At 37.7% G+C, this 16,464-nt stretch overlaps 2 protein-coding genes across 2 annotated transcripts in view; one reads left to right on the plus strand and one right to left on the minus strand.

The window, feature by feature from the left end:
* The first annotated feature begins 769 nt into the window (after positions 1 to 769).
* Positions 770 to 3,753, plus strand: LOC132314882 (disease resistance protein RPM1-like). Its single transcript, XM_059813660.1, has one exon. It carries the CDS (start codon positions 858 to 860, stop codon positions 3,687 to 3,689), a length of 2,832 nt encoding a protein of 943 aa, XP_059669643.1. The 5' UTR covers positions 770 to 857; the 3' UTR covers positions 3,690 to 3,753.
* Positions 3,754 to 5,155: 1,402 nt separating this feature from the next.
* LOC132311656 (uncharacterized) overlaps positions 5,156 to 16,464 on the minus strand; it is a 41,512-nt gene continuing 30,203 nt past the window's right edge. The window contains exons 8-15 of the mRNA XM_059809669.1: positions 11,806 to 11,870; positions 11,544 to 11,718; positions 10,400 to 10,594; positions 10,244 to 10,291; positions 8,131 to 8,277; positions 7,903 to 7,985; positions 7,240 to 7,355; positions 5,156 to 5,374 (exon numbers count right to left, since the gene is read on the minus strand). Of these exons, the coding sequence (XP_059665652.1) occupies positions 5,292 to 5,374; positions 7,240 to 7,355; positions 7,903 to 7,985; positions 8,131 to 8,277; positions 10,244 to 10,291; positions 10,400 to 10,594; positions 11,544 to 11,718; positions 11,806 to 11,870 (912 nt within the window). The 3' untranslated portion in view covers positions 5,156 to 5,291. The remainder of the gene's footprint in view (positions 5,375 to 7,239; positions 7,356 to 7,902; positions 7,986 to 8,130; positions 8,278 to 10,243; positions 10,292 to 10,399; positions 10,595 to 11,543; positions 11,719 to 11,805; positions 11,871 to 16,464) is intronic.

Consider the following 16,464-nt stretch of genomic DNA (forward strand, 5'->3'; position numbering starts at 1 on the left):
TAAAAAGATTATTCTACTGATAAAGAAGACCCAAAACTATATGTATAAACATGTAAACTGGTATATCGTATAAAATAAATCTGGCTTTATAATTTGTTCTAATGAATTCGATTTTTTTTTTGTAAAATAAAAGGACAATGATTTCGTGAATTTTCTTCACTCGCACAAACCCTCCTAATTTTGGGATAAAATGTTGAGGGCATTTTAAACCTAAATTTTTATTTTAAATGCATATATAATTATTTTACTTAATTCAATCAAAGTAAAAATTAAAATTTAAAAATAGATTATTTTACGATTTAGGACTCGTGTAATTCATCCCGTTCAGATTTGGATAAATTATACACCACCATTTAATGCTTATTATTTTGATCATTTCTTAAGGCTTCGATATATTATGTTTTTCACTTTCAAAGCGAGAAATTCATTTAAGCACCAAAATGTAAAGTATTACCATTCCCAAAAAAAAAACAAAAAGTTGTAGTGAAATTAGGCAACACTAGGGCCACCTCGGTCAAGTCTGTCTGACTTTAATTATTAGGAAAACGCGTAAAAAATAGATATATAATTGAGCACCATTTCTTCTTTTTTATTTTTATTTTTTATATATATATATATTTTTTGCAAAGCAAAAGGGACAGAAGCTAAGAAACAAAACAACAGTTAGAGAAAAGGGCATCCCAAGAGGCCCTATATCAGAGACAGAAGAAGAAAGAGCAGAGCTAAGAGCAAATCTACAGAGTTCGTGCGCTCTATTTTTGCCCACCACTCTATTTTTGTCCACCACTCCTTCAACCACATATTAAGCCTATTGCAAGAAAACTTAAATTTATATTATTATTTTTTTCTATAAAAAAATGGCTGAGAGTGCAGTTTTCTTTCTGCTAGACAAGCTTGCACTGCCTTTACTCCAGGAAGAGGTGAAACTGTTGAGTGGAGTCAAGAAGGAACTTGCTTACATCAGAGCCGAATTCGAGCGCATGGCTGCATTCCTCAGAGTTGCCGATTCAATGGAAGAGAGCGATCCGGAAATCCGAGTTTGGGTTAAGCAAGTGCGTGACATTGCACACCACACCGAAGACATTCTTGATGTCTTCATGCTACAATATTTGATGCATGGTCCACATCACGAGCGGATCAGATACTTTGGTTTTGGTTTTCTTGGGAATGCTTTTCGTTCTCTCAAGAAAATGAAAGTCCGCCGTCAACTTGCTTCCGAGATTCAAAGCCTCAAATGTAGAGTAAGGGACGTTGCCGACGGACATCAGAGATACCGTCTCAAGTTAAACATATCAGAAGAAGGCTCAACCTCAAGCTCAACCGCCACCGCCACCGCTTACAAATGGTATGATTTGCGAGGTGACGCACTCCTGATAACAGAAGCTGAGCTCGTGGGCGTTGACAAGCCCAAGCAGGAGCTGATCGGTTTGCTGGTGGTCGATGATCAGGCGGATCATAGATCAGAACTAAAAGTGGTTTCCGTGGTGGGAATGGGAGGGTTGGGAAAAACCACCATTGTTAAAAAAGTGTACGATGATGCAGCAGTGAAGAAGCATTTCCAGAGCCATGTCTGGCTCACGTTTTCAGAATCATTTCAGACGGAGGAGCTGCTAAGAGACGCCATTCAGCAGCTGTTCGGCGAAATAAAGCAACCGGCCCCTCAAGGAGTCGAAACTATGGATGTGAACAAGCTGAAACATGTGATCAATGGATTCCTAGAACAGAGGAGGTACGTGGTGGTGTTTGATGATGTTTGGAGCATTCATGCTTGGAAAGCTGTCAAGTATGCTTTCCCCAACAACAATCTACGGAGTCGAATCGTGCTCACAACACGTTTAGGAGACATAGCTTCCAAATCTTGCGCAGAAACTGATGGCGAAGTTTATCATTTGAATCCGTTGTCTTCCGAACAGTCTTGTAGAAAGGCGTTTCGGGGCAACTCCTCCTCCTGCCCTCCACATTTGGAGGAAATTTCTAGAAGCATCTTAAAAAGATGCGACGGGCTGCCCCTTGCAATCGTGGCGATTGGTGGTATTTTGGCAACGAAGAACCAGAGTAGAATTGAAGAATGGGATATGCTCTATCGCAGCCTTGGAATGGAGTTACAAGGCAACGATAATCTTCAAAGCATGAAAAATATACTCTCCCTGAGTTACAACGATTTGCCTTGGTATCTGAAGATTTGTTTCTTGTATCTGAGCATCTTCCCCGAAGATCATGAGATTGAGTGTATGAGATTGATTCGACTGTGGATGGCGGAAGGATTTGTGCAAGGCGGCGAAGGTGGAAAGACAATTGAAGAAGTTGCAGAGGGATACATCAACGAGCTTGTCAATAGAAGTTTGATCCAAGTGGCAGAGATGACGGTTGACGGAAGGGCCAAAACTTGTCGTATCCATGACCTTTTGCGCGAAATTACTACATCCAAGTCGAGAGAACAGAATGTTGCAGCTATAGCCAGTGAACGCAACACGAGATGGCCTGAAAAAGTTAGACGCCTATCAATCCATACTACCTTTGGAAATATAAAACAAAGTAAGCAATTCTCACGACTTCGTTCGATGCTCATGTTTGGGGTGGCAGCTGATCCTTTGTCAAAGTTGTCGTTACCTATGTTGTTTAGTGGTGATTTGAGGTTGCTCAAGGTTTTAGACTTGAGAGATGCTTCTTTGGAGACCGTTCCCGTTCCCGATGAAGTTTTCAAAATGTTTCATCTCAAATATCTAAGCTTGAGAGGAACCAAGGTGAAAATGCTTCCGAGCTCCATTGGTGACCTTGTAAACCTACAAACTTTGGATCTCAAACGCACCTTTGTTACCGTGTTGCCAGCTGAGATACTGAATCTCCGAGGGCTGCGCCATCTCCTTGTGTACAAGTACGGCACGCTGATGGAACAATACCAACAATTTCACTGCGCAAATGGATTCGAAGCGTTAAAGGGAATCGGAGGCTTGTCGTCCTTGCAGAAACTTTGTCACGTCAATGCAAGTCATGGCATAGCGAGCGAGCTAGGGAAGCTGACCCAACTGAGGAGACTAGGGATTTTAAAGCTGAGAACCGAAGACGGGAAGGCTCTGTGCTCCTCCATTGAAAAGCTGAGCAACCTTCGTTCACTGGATGTGAGAACCACAGAAGATGACGAGATCCTTGATATTCAACTTTTGCATTCACCCCCTCGGTTTCTCCGTTCGCTATACTTGCACGGGCGTTTAGAGGAGCTACCAAGTTGGATATCCTCTCTTCACAATCTGGTGGCAGTATATCTTATATGGAGCAAGTTAAGGGATGTTCCATTGCAATACCTTCGAGGTTTGCCGAACCTCACGGAGGTGGTGCTCAACCGTGCTTACGACGGAGAGGATTTGTGTTTCGAGGCTGGAGGGTTTCGGAGGCTTAAGAGATTATACCTTGCGAGACTAGAAGGATTGAGATGGGTGAGAGTGGAGGAAGGTGCAATGCCTCATCTTGAAATACTTTCTATAAGGGATTGTGAATTGGTTGAGGAAGTGCCTTCAGGTATTCAACATCTAACCAAACTTCAGTCGCTTTGGTTGATTAATGTGCATGATGAGTTGCTTAAGAAGCTGAATCGAAACAGAGGAGGCGCGGATTATTGGAAAATAGTTCATGTCCCCAATGTTCGGATTGGAGTCTTTCAAAATGGTTGTTTCATAGAACAAAATCTGTAGACAAAAACTATTCATCACGTTGTGTTTGGCGGCATGGAATTGATTAAAATTTTTGGTTCAATTTTCTTGATTATTTTTCTTCAATTTCATTAATGATTCGCCGTATCGTTTGATACGTGACGTATCGTTCGACACGCGACCCTTTTTCAAATCCGATACGTGATTTGTATATGTTAGTTTACACTGACTGTATTCGAATCTGTTACACCGCAACCGTGATCGGTCAACTGATAAAACGACCATGACCGATACCCACTAATTCTAATTTCAAAACATTAATTCTATGCTTGCCAAAATAAATGGTCACGTATTCACAATCGTACTACCAGACTTCATGAATCACAATCAGCATGGCATCATTGATCACAAGGATTTGATATGTAGTAATTGTTTTCTATATTTTTTCTTTTGATGTACTTTAAATTGCAAATTCAATCCATCGGTTAAGTTCAAAATTAAACACGGAATAACACTCGTTTGATTTCAACACTTGAATTCTTAAGTTACTTACTCTAAATTAAACCCTATTTATTTTCAATAAACTCTTAAGTTACTTACTCTAAATTAAACCCTATTTATTTTCAATAAACTTATTAATAGATTCAATACCTTAATTCAACATTGCAAAACATTGATTCTATAATTAAGGACACTTAGTTTACTTTTATGTCATTAAATCAACTCATTAATTATTGTATTCAACACTTCATCCGCTGAATTAAACACTAAATAACACTCACTTCATTTCAACACTTGAATTCATGGATCACTTAGTAGTACTCTTAGTTAAACACTATTTATTTTCAATAAACTCATTCATGGATTCAGTACCTTAATTCAACATTTCGAAACATTAATATTAGAATTAAAGACACTTATTTCTAAACTCATTAATTATACTTATTTCTCAACTCATTAATTATAGTATTAAACACTTCATAACACCGGGACCAAAAAAAAAAAAAAAACTCTTGTATTAAACACTCAATAACACAAAACTTTGTATTGTTTGTGTGTGGACGTTATGTATTCAAGTGTTGAAAATAAATAAAATACCCAATAAATAATAAATAAATGAAACAAAAATAACCCACCCCCACATCTAACAAGAATTCCTTTAACTTCAAATAATCAAGCTTTATAAATAAGGGGCCAAGCCAAATAAATAAAAGGCAAACCCTTCCAATATAAGAGCTCTCCACTCGAGAAGACAACCTCTGGTTAACAGAGAAGGAAAAAAAAAAAAAAACGAAAGAAAGGAAGCAGTGGGTATCATCTAGGATTGTTGCTTCACTTGTACAAAGTACAAACAAACCTTAATGCTTATATTTTTCATTTAAAATACACATACTCACATACAAAAGAAACAGGAAAATACACACACACACACACACACACACACACACAAATATATATATATAGCCGAAGTGGGGAACCCAGAACCAAGTAAAGCATTAACACTGTAATTGATAGTAAATGTTTGAATTTCATTTATAGCATAAATTTTTACAGCAGTGAGAAATATATATTATCTTCAACTGTATCAAGGAATCACAATTTATTCGCTACACAAAGCCAGCACTGCATGATGTCCCAAAGCAGTCATACTTTTTCTGGTTCGGTTGCATCGACATCTTCTATTCGACTGCCTAATTTGACAATATCTTCGACGAGGATCTTCCCTTCTGTTGCCAAAATGAATAATTACATCGATCAGGACATGATCATGTTTGAGCAATGATGTCGATTTACAAAATGATATAGATACAAAGATTTAGGGAGCAGTTAAACACTACAAAGAACTGCAATAATATATCTTCATTTTAATTTTTGACAAGTTGAATATATATGTTCATTTTATATAGCACAACCAAGTTTATGTCATATATCGCACTCACCGGTTTTACATAGGCAACACCAATTAACAAGTTTGGACTACTATCTGGGGAAAGATTTTGACATTGGATAATCTGCGAAAAAGAGGCCATACCATTGTTAACTGGTGTTGCGTATGTAAAACAGACGGTGAGTCCGTGGATCACATTCTTATGCATTGTCCTGTGGCGCATGATTGCTGGAATCTCATATTCAGTATTTTTGGCGTTCAGTGGGTAAAGCCTAAGCACTCTATTCAATTCATTAACGCATGGAAAAGATGCCCTGTTAAAGGTCATGCTCGTGATTTTTGGAGGATCGTCCCACACTGTGTTTGGTGGTGTATTTGGAGAGAGAGAAATAACAGAAATTTTGAAGGAAAGGAATCGTCTCTAGCAAACTTAAAATCTCATATTCTTCGTTCGCTTTTCTGTTATGTAAGAGGCAGCGCTTGCTCCTCGATTGATGATTAATTTAATCTATTGGACTCTGTTGGTCCTTTGGTTTTTTGTTCTTGTGTATTAGGGACGCGTTCCCCTTTTGAACGCTTTTCTAATATATTTTACTTATCAATTTTTTTTTCACTTGAACGGAATTTTACAAGGTCTATTTCATTGCATATACAGGACAAGAATTTCAAGAAATGAAACCACTTCATTTTATCAAAATCATTTTTGAGATACATTTTGAGAACAGTATTTATTTAATTATAGTTATCCATTTCTGTTTTTAATTTACTTTAATTCTATTTCAATTTTTTGAGAACGGGTGGTGGCATGGGGGACAATATTCGTCTGTTATACGTCATTCTAGAATATATATTTATGCCTTCATAAGTTAGCAAAAACATACTAGAATGCTTTCAATTCATGAGTTGACAATTTAATTGAAGAATTGTACCCCAAGAATAATGTAATGAATTGAAAATTTGTTCTAAATAAGGTTTGGCACAGTCATTACTTATGAATTCCCACCAATGAGGTCCACAAGCCAATAGAAATTCAAAACTTAATATCCATAAGCAAAGAAGATCTTATTTATTTATTTACAAGTCACATAATTTTGTAGCCCTTTTGACATTGGTCCCTTTCTAAAAATTAATTAGGGCTGAATCCCCTTTAGTTATAGTCCCACCCATGCAAAAAGCTAGAAACTAAAAAAAAAAAAAAAAAAGGAGACAGCACTATTATTTGCATTAATTTTATTAACGTGACTGCTCTTAGACATGAATCCAAAAGGGCATTACCAAGTGCTAGTCCTATCCATTCGGGGATGTTGGGAAAAGAAGACTGTAGACAGGCCTAATTTTTTTTTTGGGGTATTATATTTCACAAAGACTGTTCCTAGGATTAAGACCGGCATCAACATGCTCGGCAGTAAGGACTTTCCTTCATCACTGTACAAACCAATGGCACCATAATTTTGTTTTGATTGGTTTTTAACTTTCTTGATGCCCTATTTTGTAAATTTGACAACATGTGATGACATTTTTGTATTTTTGCTAGTAGAGTCATCCTTTAGTAATACAAGATAATCGGCTAATGGTTTGGTTTGAAAATGACACTCATCTCTAAATAATATATAAAAATGAATGCTAACATGTAGAAATTGAGCCAAATCACTTTAACTAAAAATCATCAGATTCCATATGGTTAAATGACTTCACATTACTAACCTCTATCTTTGGAAAGGTTGCTGATAAGTTCTTGAACACCCTCTTTGTCCAAGGTGTCCTTCAGGTACATAGCCGCAGATGCTACTTCCTCAGGAGTCACTTTGCCATCATAATCCCTTCACATAGATAATAAAGATCTTCTTTAAAGATCATTCACATAGATAATAAAGATCCCTTCATAATCCCTTCACATAAAGATCATTCATAAAAATACCATGCATTGCTTACTATTAAATAGAGAGAATATAAAAAGAAAAACTAAACAACTTCTTTAATGAAAATCAAATATAAGTTTTGTATAACATTTGAGAGTAAATTAAAACAAAAGATGCATACGCAGGGTGACAAATTCGAGTCACCATTATAAACATCCAACAGAGAGGTTGACTATTACTAATGTGGGATGAAGTTATTAGAAATGATTTTAAAAAATAGGAGAAATAGCTTGTGATGGAAAGAATTCATGTGGCCAAGTCCATTCATATAGGATTAAGGCAAGAATGATGGTGGTGGTGTAGATCGTATGAGGACTGTAATATTATAATTTTTGTACCATCAGGCTCAACCCTCCTACGAATTTGATCACGTCCCTCACTTGTTCACAAATATGACTAATTTATTGTTTCATCCCTTGTGACGGAAACATATATTTTCCTGACATACCTATCAAGCAACCGCCAGCGATCACCAATTTCTGCATCCACATCATCGATTTCTTTCTCAAGCTTTTGAAGAATAGCATCAACCTGAAAACCAGAGGAACTTAGGTAACAACCCAAGTGGACATTGTATGCATTGCAATTCATGAGGAAGATGGCAATTAAATAATTGGCAAGCACCAAGGTAGGTTGAAGATTGTGGCAACTGAACTTCTTTGGAAGAAATCCATACCCTGTTTATGAGTGCTGAAGAAGCCTTGTTGTCAATGGCTGTCTCAGCAGTTTCGTCTCTATCCTCCCTCGCAGCTCTGTATGCCTTCTTGGCAGCATCTTCACTTTCTGTACCCTCTTTCTCTACCATGCTATTGTACAATCCTATCTACAAATGGCATTACATCACTAAACACAAATCATGCATGAAAGAACATAATGAAAAATTGCTGACAAGAGGTCACATGGACTTCTAAAAAATGCATGATGTACCCATTCAACAAGGGACACTCAGAATGTTGGCAAGGGATAAGTGCCCGACATATATGGTTTGACATGCCTCTGCAATATTTCCAGCTAATTATAATTTTACATAAACATCTCTTATTATGTTCCTCTCTTTTTACATTATTGTTTTAAAATTGTTTTACAATAAATGAAAAATATTAAATAAAATGAATAGTTAGCAAGGTCACCGTGCCCAAGAGTTTGGAGATTTGTTAAATCTGATGATCATGCATAGTTGCATACAAGCACCTGATTCACATACCCGAGTCCATGTAAATAGCTCACAAGGACGGAAGCTGACTTAGAGAGGCAGAAGAGAATCTGATGGTTAAATTTTGAATATGAGATAGTCAAATAATCCAATTCTGTGATGTTGTGGCCCGAATTTGGTGCCGAGTACGACCTGGGGGAGACTTTTTGACCCCTTTTTTTTCTCATGGGTTGTGGACCCTAATTAGTCTCTTGTAGCCCGATATACAAGGGCGCTTAGGGTTTTGAATGGTGTAAGAGACAGACTGAAATTCGTACAGAAACAGAGTGGGGGGCTAAAAACTTGTAATCTCCGATTTTACACATAGTGAAGACTTTCGCCGGATCCCAACCGTGGACCTAGGCTGTTGCCGAACCATGTATAACTCTTTGTGTTCTTTCTGTGGTGTGTTTATTTTTCTGTTGTGATTCTTGGTTTTATCTTGAATTCCTTGCGTTTGTCATAACAAATTCATTAGACAAATCAGTGAAAAGTGACTTTGTAAATTATGTGGTAGTTATCATTGAAAGATTTGGTTTCCTCGGAAGATCCATAACTTCAAATTAAAATAAAACAACATTAGAAAAAGATAATGATGAGTACAGTTAGCCTTCCACAGATTTAAAGGATGGTCATTAGCAACAAGCTGCACACTGCACATGAAATAGATTAGTATTCACAAAACAAATTCCACTAAGAAGCCCCCATAACCTCCTCTTTTATGAATCCCCACCCACCTTGGTTTTTTTTTTTCGGCGGTTGGGATGGGGGTGGGACCGTGGGGGTGGGGGTTTAGAGAACCCCATAAATCAGTCACAACTGTCTATTCACTGATTTTCTCCCAGTACTGCTGTACTTCACAGCAACCAAAAAAGTGATATCAGATGATTACAACCAATTGTGTGATCTAGAATTTGAAGCTGTAAATCTCAAATGTCCAACTGATTGATTTATGGTTCACACTGCCAGCCTGTCAGGTTATGAGGGGAGAGTGGCACCATATGCACAATATTTTATTGGTTATACAATATTCGAAATCAATCAACCAAGTATCAAATACTTAACCACAGGGTGATCAAGTGGATGTCAAATAGAACTCCTTCAGTGAAAGTCAAAGAAGAATTCTTTCCTCCAAAATTATTTTCCATTTATATAAAGCACGATATTTTAGGGAATCACAATAGATTCATATATATATATATATATATATATATATATATATATTTGAATTCCATCTTCTCCTCTTAACTCTGGATGATGTTTTGTCATTATCTTGGAAGTTACATTATAATAAAGGGAATAATAAGAATCGACAATAATCCGGAGATTAAAGAAATCAAAGATGGAAAGGACTATAATCTTAGGGCAGTGGGAATATTGACACAAATGAAAAATGGCAGTCAAAAAGGGAAAATTTGAATTCTAGCATTTGAATGCTGTTACTTTTTATATAAGCAAATTTTAATGTCAGCAAACATAAATATCTAAAGGAAGTTTTTCAGCACAAATGTCGTTCTTCTAGGGCTTCAAATATCAAAATCTATAGTCAGCTCATCAGAGATATAACAAATTAATCATAACAATGGTCTGTAATTACCTCCTTATCGACAAGTCTCAAGAACTCTTCACGCTCCCTGCTCACCGACTGAAAAATAATAGCAGAAAAAGCAAGTTAGGATTTTGAGCAGACGCATTACCTCATATAGATAACACTCAATAATTCATATATAAGAAGATCATGTTCAATCCTTACAGATGCTGATGCTAAAACAGCCAATGCACGACTGAGCTCACAAAGCTGCTCCTCATTCTCCAATGTTTTTCCTTTTGCCAGTTCCTGGGCTTCGTTTGCTGTTGAAGTAGTCATCTCTTCCAAAGCCACATCCTTTTGCCTAGCAACAGATTCCTTCATCCTGGCCTGCTCCTCTTCCTCTCCCTCTTCCTCCTCCTGCAATCAACAAGTTTAGAGCCCCTATGTAAGATGGCAAGATAAAGAAGACCTCCTATATAAGAAAGTAAGGCACGAAGACAAAACAAATTAAAGACCTAGGATCTTAAAGAATTACCAATAACACAACCAGAGAGCTCAGATTGACAACATTACAGTTGCTCTAACACTTGCAACAGCTACAGTGTCGAAGCACATTAATTTTAATCCCATTCCCAATTTTATTTAGAAAAATGATAGGTCTTCCAACCTCAATTGCCGACTCCTCCTCCGAATACAACGTGGTTGGGAATGAGTCGAAGAGAGAAATGTTTACGGGATTTTTTTTTTTTAAGAGTTCCAACATGATCAAATCACGTTGTATTCGGAGGAGGAATTGGCAATTGAGGTTGGAAGACCTATCATTTCTCTTTTATTTATACACAAAAGCAGACATAGAAAAGGCAAAAATAAACTGTGTTCATTAGAATCTGATAAATGCATGCCAAATATCACAAAAAGTCTTTGCCACCAAGTTTTGATAGTACATGTGGCAAACTATATAAGGAAAAAAAGGATCTTAACTGACACTAAGAAGCAGGATTGCAGGGCAGTGACTCTATATGAGGATCGAGGCATGAAATGTCAGGTCTAATAGATTTACTTTTAGCATACCAGAAGAAATGAATGCTCACTTATAAAATTATTCATTTAAACAAACATCTGTTTTCTTCCTCTCACATTTTTTTGTTTTTTTGAAAAGAAAAAGAACACTTCTTAGATGAGTGTGTCTGAACTAGACAAAAATTATATTTCCACTAATTACAAACACAAAAAAGATGACGGCACATAATCAATCCATTATTGTTAATATATGCAGCCTCGTTTTTTTTTTTTTTTTTTCTTTCAAATGAAGAGCATTACAACAAAAACCTCCAAACATGGCAAAGTAAACCACAACATATTCAACCTTGATTAGTTCTTCTTGCATTTCTAGGAACTCCAACTTCCTCCTCCTATCTGAAACAGAATCTTCAGATGGCAAAGCCGTCACTCCAACTGTGTCCACCACTTCATCTGGCAGAGAGGACAGCGTAGCTTGAACAGCTTCCTCAGGTTTCACTTTTCCAGACACACTGAAAGCTCTGCACAGGGTATCATACCACAAAGAAAGAACTTAGATGTTGTTAAAAATCTTAGAGCACCTATGAACAGACAAAGAATTATGCTACCTCGAAAGAATCAAAAGAGAAGATGGTACAGAGTGGTTGAGAGACAAGTCCAGCCAATCACGCAGCTGCACATTTGAAGAACAGTTGAAACACCTAAATAGACATACATTCCTTCTTTTAGCTTTTATATTAATAACAATATACTGAAAACTGCAAATAATGGAAGTTACCAACCATTCTTTAAAAATCACATTGTCAAATATTCTTTTGCATCTTTCCAAAAAGTTTTAAACACCGCATAACTAGAAAGCAATGTTTACTGTGCCCCAAAATATAAAGATTGGCTAAGGCTACCTCTAAGAGGGGTGAATACATAAAGCAGTTAATCATAAGCACACCAAGTAAATTATAATGAACAGATCATGTTTGACTACTCTGGTTTAAAGAAATATCTGGTCCTATTTAGAGGAAAGAGTATCGCATGCCAAAGTTGGCAACCACGATGACACCATACAATCTATAAAATAAAATTGAGTAACCATGGAAGAGAATAGTATTTGGAGGAAGGCAGCAGGAAGAAATTTTGGGAATGGGAATAGTTGGAGGACTTCAAGCGAGGTACAGAGGTTACTCATTCCTAATGGGTTCAGTTATGGAAGGGGGTCAGGAAACACTAGAGGGTAAGTCATGTGGGTTTTGTGCACAAAGGTTTTCGCATTACTTCGGTTATGGTAATGTTCCCCTAGAAATTATCTTCTGAATCTCTTTTGGATGGTGGGGAATAGAGGGGTTCTTGTTGCCATATTAGACAGAGGACTCACCATAGAATATCATGAATTTTAAGAGTTATTTGAGAGGAAGACATTCATAATTGATTTAGGTTAAACTTATTGTTAACAACCATCTACTCCAATAGCTTAAGCTTTTGTTTAACAGGGGTTAAACAAAAGCTGATTGGGACTGTTTCCTTCAACTCTGTACTCATCATTTTGCCTGCGCGGTTCTCAGTTTTAGTGAATGGCTCCCTAGATGGCTTCTTCGCGAGTTCTCGCAGTCTGCGCCAGGGTGACCCACTGTCTCCATTTTTGTTTATTATTGTCATGGTGGCTTTTAGCCGATTGATGAGGAGGGTGGAGGAGTTGGGATTCATTCTAGGCTTCTCGGCGGGAAACAGTCCCAATCAGTTAGTTATCTCCCATTTGCTTTTTGTGGATGACATAATCGTCTTTTGTGATGCTAGGGTGGATCAATTGAGGTTCTTGAAATGTGTGTTGGCTTGCTTTCAAGTTGTCGCAGGGCTCAAGATCAACTAAGGCAAAAGTGAGCTAGTTCCAATTGGGGCAGTGAAGGAATCCATGATTTTGCTAACATCATTGGATGTAATGTCGGCACCCTCCCGATTGCTTATTTGGGGCTCCCTCCAGGAGCTAGGTCGAGGAGGACTTCAGTTTGGGATCCCGTTATTGAACGATTTTAGAGCCGCCTCGCAGGGTGGAAGAAACAGTATCTCTCAAAAGGGGGAAAGATTACCCTTTTAAAAAGTACTCTATCAAACCTCCCAACCTATTTCATGTCTCTTTTCCCTATACCGAAGACTGTTATTCAAAGGTTGGATGAGATTCTGAAGAACTTTTTTATAGGGTGGTATTGGCGATGAGTTCAAGTATCACTTGGTGAATTGGGAGAGGGTGTGCTCCCCTATCCAAAAGGGGGGTTTGGGCATTCGGAGATTGGATTTGTTCAACAAGGCTCTGTTGGGTAAATGGCTTTGGAGTTTTGGGAGAGAGAAGTCCCGTCTTTGGAGGAGGGTCATTGTTTGCTGGCGTGGGGAGGGTGATGGTGGGTGGCTATCCAAAGAAGTGAGATTTCCAACGGTCATAGATGTTTGGAAGCTCATCCGGAAGGGGTGGGACAAGTTTTCTAAGCATATCCGATTAAAGGTTCAGAGCGGGAGTCATGTCAAGTTTTGGGAGGATCGTTGGTGTGGAGATTTTGTGCTAGCTCGTAGATTCCTGCGGCTCTTCAAGATCTCCTCACATCCGGGTTTCCGACTATTATCATCTCGATAACGGGAGGTTGACTTGGGACGTGCAGTTCCGTAGAGAGGTCCATGATTGGGAGCTTGTGGAGGTTGCTGATTTTTTAGCCTTGCTCTACAATTGATGGAGGGTGTGGGGATGGATGAGATGGTGTGGGTGGGCGCGCCAAGAGGGGTCTTTGACGTTAGGGATTTCTACCACAGCTTAATGGTGACCCCGGGTCCTTCTTTCCCCTGGAAGGCGATTTGGAGGTCGAAATCTCCTTTAAAGGTGGCTTTCTTTACTTGGTGTGCTGCCCTCGGTAGCATTCTCACCCTTGACAACCTTAGGAAGAGAAGGCAAACTGTGATCAACTGGTGTTGTATGTGCAAGAAGACGGAGGAAACAATGAATCACCTTCTTCTTCATTGCCCGGTGGCAAGGGATGTTTGGTCTATGCTTTTGGTCGCATTTGGCATGTCTTGGGTGTTCCCAAGAACAACTGTGGATATGATCGAGGCTTGGAAAGGGTGTCTAGAGAGAGCTGAGCCAAGGCTGTTTGGAGGGTCACTCCCCTTTGTTTATGGTGAGGTTTGTGGTGTGAGAGAAATAGGAGATCATTTGAGGATGAGGAGACCCCTATTTGGTCTCTAAAATATAGTATATTGCACACTTTATTGTTTTGGGTTAATGGGCGGAATTGTACATCTTTGGGGATCTTGTAGACTTTGTGGATAGCTTAAAGTTTTAAATGTCGCCTTTGGCGTTTTGTGTATTCTCTTGGGAGCGCTCCCCTTTTGAGCACCTTTTATGAAATCTTACTTATAAACAAAAAATAAAAAATAAACTCAATAGTCATGAAGCTCTTACTGTTTTCATCTTCCACAATACCAATTTTTTTTTGTTTTACCTCGCACATCCTGATCCTACAAAAAGTTATTTTCTCTAGTCTCCTAAAGCTAAATTTCCTATATTATTATCAATTCGCAATTTCTCAAATTGACTACTTCATCTTTCTCTAAACACTTGCTGCATTTAAATTTAGTAAAATCTCCAATTTCCCTCTCCCTCAGCTTAGTAAGTCCCCATCCTTTGTGCCTAATTAGAATAGAGAATCATAAGCTCTATACTTCATTTTCTAACATAGAGTTTTTTCGCTTCTAGTTTTTTTGCCAGTTTGTGACACTTTTGATTTGGACATATTTCCCTAGATAATGGCCATTTTCACTCCCTCTCTATGGTGCTTTACTGATTGCTTTCTTTTGAACCATCTATTATTATGTGGGCTTAGTAGTGAAACAAAGTGAGTGCTAATCATAGTTGGAGGTAAAGTGATAATTCCCCAAGAGGAAGATCCCTCAGTTCGGTCAAAACGTTGACCACAGTTATTCTTACATTTAGATGATCTTTTATGACATTAAAGATATCCAATTTTGGTTTCTTTGTATATTGTTTTACTTGTTTACTTTGGGGCGTTATTGTAATTTTCTTATCTCAACATATATATATATATATAAGAGGTCGTGTAGAAATCCTATAACCTGATGATTACGTTCTCTGATTTCTCTTCTCCACCTCCTTCCGCTTTTCCTCTCTAGCCCTAGAAACAATTTTCGTGCAATGGAAAAGGAAGGAAAGGAAAGGAAAGGTGATGGAGGGTGATTAAAAAATTGTGTTTAGCATAAATGGTTGGAAAGAAAGGAAAGGAAAGGGTTGGTTTTGGAGGATATCACAAGGCTTAAATAGTAACTTTCTTATCCTCCCAAAAATGGGAGAAAATGGAAGGAAAGAGAAGGAGAGGCTTGATGTATTATTTCTGATGCCAAATTTACCCTAACACAGTGATTTTAGTTTGCAAAACAAGAATTACAGAAAAAAATTTAAAACAAAACCCATACATACAAGTTAGCAGTTGCAGAGAAAGGGGAGGGGGGGGGGGGGGGGGGGGGGGGGGGGAGAAGCTTGAGAGTTGAGAGACAGCGGCTGAAGCTTGCGAACGGCGAACCCGAACTGGAACAGAGAGCGATGGAAACTGAAAGATGGGTTTTGATTTTTTGAACAATCTGAAATGATATGCCGATATGGTTTTGATATAAGTAATAGGTTTTCAACTTTTGATTCTTGCAAACAGATAGATAAACTGAAATATATGGGTTTTGAACTTTTGATTCTTGTAGATTTTGTAGTTTGTAGTTGCAGTGAGAGAGAGAGAGAGAGGGCAAATTCAGAGTTGAGAACGAGAATAGAGATAGATGGAGCCATTGGGGAGGCTGAAATAATTTGCCCTAATTTTTTTTTTTTTTCCTGGTGGCCCATCGTCCATGGGCCTATAAATTTTGAGGCCCCATAAATAATTGTTTCTGCATTCTATTTGTGAGAAGGTTATATAATTTATCACCGAAATAATTGTTTCTGCATTCCATTTGTGAGAAGTTTATATAATTTATCACTGAAATAATTGTTTCATATTTTTTAATGTATTTGTCACATAAATATTATGTAGTTCTCTAGTCCATCTTTTTTGTTCATCTTTTATTGGTAACTTTTAATTTAAGTCATTTGTATTAAAATAGTAATATTTCTTTTGCCTATCTAGCATATAAGTTAAAGGTATAACATGAATTCAAAAGAACAATACTATTTTTATCAAATTATTATTTATTTTTATATTACATAGTTAAATCTATAAATTTATCTTTTA

This window comes from Cornus florida, unplaced genomic scaffold, assembly GCF_030987335.1.
Source record: "Cornus florida cultivar Cherokee Brave unplaced genomic scaffold, ASM3098733v1 CherokeeBrave_3.0.0_Hap2_Chr06, whole genome shotgun sequence".
Taxonomy (NCBI): Eukaryota; Viridiplantae; Streptophyta; class Magnoliopsida; order Cornales; family Cornaceae; genus Cornus; species Cornus florida.